Source organism: Puntigrus tetrazona, chromosome 5 (genome assembly GCF_018831695.1).
Source record: "Puntigrus tetrazona isolate hp1 chromosome 5, ASM1883169v1, whole genome shotgun sequence".
Taxonomy (NCBI): Eukaryota; Metazoa; Chordata; class Actinopteri; order Cypriniformes; family Cyprinidae; genus Puntigrus; species Puntigrus tetrazona.
The window spans coordinates 2,087,721-2,090,003 of NC_056703.1; the positions used below are offsets into that span (position 1 = coordinate 2,087,721).

General features: G+C 39.3%; 1 protein-coding gene across 1 annotated transcript in view; it reads right to left on the reverse strand.

Annotated features, from left to right (window-relative positions):
• Nucleotides 1-64: 64 nt before the first annotated feature.
• LOC122346063 (pleckstrin homology domain-containing family A member 4-like) overlaps nt 65-2,283 on the reverse strand; it is a 2,372-nt gene continuing 153 nt past the window's right edge. The window contains exons 2-7 of the mRNA XM_043240718.1: nt 2,190-2,279; nt 1,997-2,115; nt 1,728-1,922; nt 955-1,183; nt 806-874; nt 65-551 (exon numbers count right to left, since the gene is read on the reverse strand). Of these exons, the coding sequence (XP_043096653.1) occupies nt 453-551; nt 806-874; nt 955-1,183; nt 1,728-1,922; nt 1,997-2,115; nt 2,190-2,279 (801 nt within the window). The 3' untranslated portion in view covers nt 65-452. The remainder of the gene's footprint in view (nt 552-805; nt 875-954; nt 1,184-1,727; nt 1,923-1,996; nt 2,116-2,189; nt 2,280-2,283) is intronic.

Genomic DNA, 2,283 nt, shown 5'->3' on the forward strand with positions numbered 1-2,283 from the left:
TGAAATAATAAAATTAAACTAAAACGTTTCTTAAATTTATCAAATGTAATGGATAAAAACAGTAGAATTTTTAATTAAATGAAAAATTACTATGCCTTTTAAAATTAAATTAAAATTTAAAATGAAGAATTTTTTTAAATAAAAACTAACAGAATGTTAAGAATACTAAACTAGCACTTGGGTGGATTCATGAAAATGTTCTTAACAAAGAAGTTATGAAATGTCTCAAATATTTTAAAGAAAATTGTTTGATGTTGCTTGTGTAACAGTCATCAAGTGAAGGTAGTTCTTAAGTTACAAATAGACTTCTGTTGTAATAGCATTTCTTAAGTCTATTGTCAGTTTCAACAATTCTCTACTCACCATGACACAGTTTAGGAAGGATTTGAATTACTGAAATAACCACACTATTTAATGCCCCAAATGTGTACAAAATTTTCATAACTTTATTCTCACAAATGCACGCATTGCAATACACTCACATCTGTATCGTTTTCCAGATCTCTGATTGGTTGGATTTCTCTCTCTAGGACGATGTCTGGTTTACCTACCTGGAGCAAAAGGATGTAAATAATTCATGAAAAAAATCGAATAAACTGCAGTAGGGTTCTACAGTAACATTTTGGAACAACATGTAGTATGCAACAGGGATGTCCGAGACTATCAGATAGTGAATTGTTCTCTTCAAACTGTTAAAAAGATCTATTGCAGAAATGGAAACATTGAGGAATTTAACATTTGCTCTTATTGCATGGGAAATTACCTTTGAAAGATTCATAAAATGAAGTTATTAGATTTGTCTTACCTTGCACATGGCCACGTGTTCTGCCGTGTGGTAGTTGGAAGAGTAGCACACAGAACATGGAAACTCAGGCTAAAAAACACAGAAACTGTTGAAGAGACTCTGTGTTTTTGCAGAGTATCGTCACGTTTGTGTATGTTCCTGATTCTCACCTTGTCGAGCAGAAGTCCTCTCTCTGTGTAGATGCAGGGGGATATTGGAGCACTCGAGCAGTTATCCAAGGGCCAGACATCTGTTCTGCCCACGTTACCCTGACACGGAGACCCATACTGATCTCTGAGAAATGAAGGTTGCTTGAAGGTTGCCTTCGGATGTAGGAAGGAAAGAGGCTCCTCTTCTGCGTTCAGTAAAGTCTGAGAATACTTAGTAGCTTCAGGTGCGCTGGCAGAGAGAAAGAGCGGTAAAAGCTCATCTAAAGGTAAATTATAGCTGTTTTGGCACAAGAATCCTTGGTTGACTTTGACTTAAAGTTATGGGTACTTTATATGTAAAGTGTCCCTATTAAGGGGTGCGTCATAGCTCTAAGTGAATGAAAAAATCTGCAAAGTTTTAAATCTGAAAGTACACTGTGTATGGTTATTGTCGACTGTGAATCATTGAAACTAGTCATTTTTTTATACCATTGACGTCTACATGAAACATTGGCATATTTCTAGCACTTGTTGGTCTTTTTGTGTTAAATGAATCATTTAGGAGTCGTTGAGCAAATAAGGTAAAGTAATTAAATGCATACTATAAGACAGTGAAAGTTTTTTTTTGACCTTGCATGCATGTTAATCTGCTGTTGGGGAGTCCCCATACCAAAATATGAACTTTTCATGACTTATAATAGGGGCACTTTAAGTAGAAAAGTTCATTAAGTTCATTAAGTTATTATTAAAGGTCCTTCGTTCTGTATCATTGTGAAGCATCTCGAATCATTTACATCGCTCTGCTCTCGTGTCTTCCTCTCAGCTCTGGTGTCTTCATTTTAATTCCCGTCCCGTCCTGATCCAGCAGCGTCGGTTCTGTCTGGACCCTGCTCAGTTTTGTGACGGCCTGTTTTGGAAACGTGTGCTGGAGCTCCATGGTTTCGGCGTTATCTCCCATCTGAGTGAAGTCCTGAAAACTGGCACAGCGCCTGAAGACGGAGAAGAGACATTATTAAAGCGAATTGTAGAACGGAGCGACTTTGGTTTGAGAGCTCAGGTTCACCTGTTGATGATGTCATCAGCCTCCATGCTTGCTGATTGGCTGAGAGCCTTGACCCAACCCAGCATGTCCTCCTGGGTTTCAGCGCTCATGATGTACGGCCGCATGCCCTGATGAACCACCTGCAGGCGCAAGTGCACAATGAGACCATATGAACGTTTGGATTTAAGGAGCTCCAGGAGACGTCGTCTCTCACCTTGAACGCATATTTGCGGTTCTTGCACTCCCTGGGGGAGCAGTAGAGGATCCGGTAGCTGGGAAGAGGAATACTGCCCAGGACAGACTCCTCA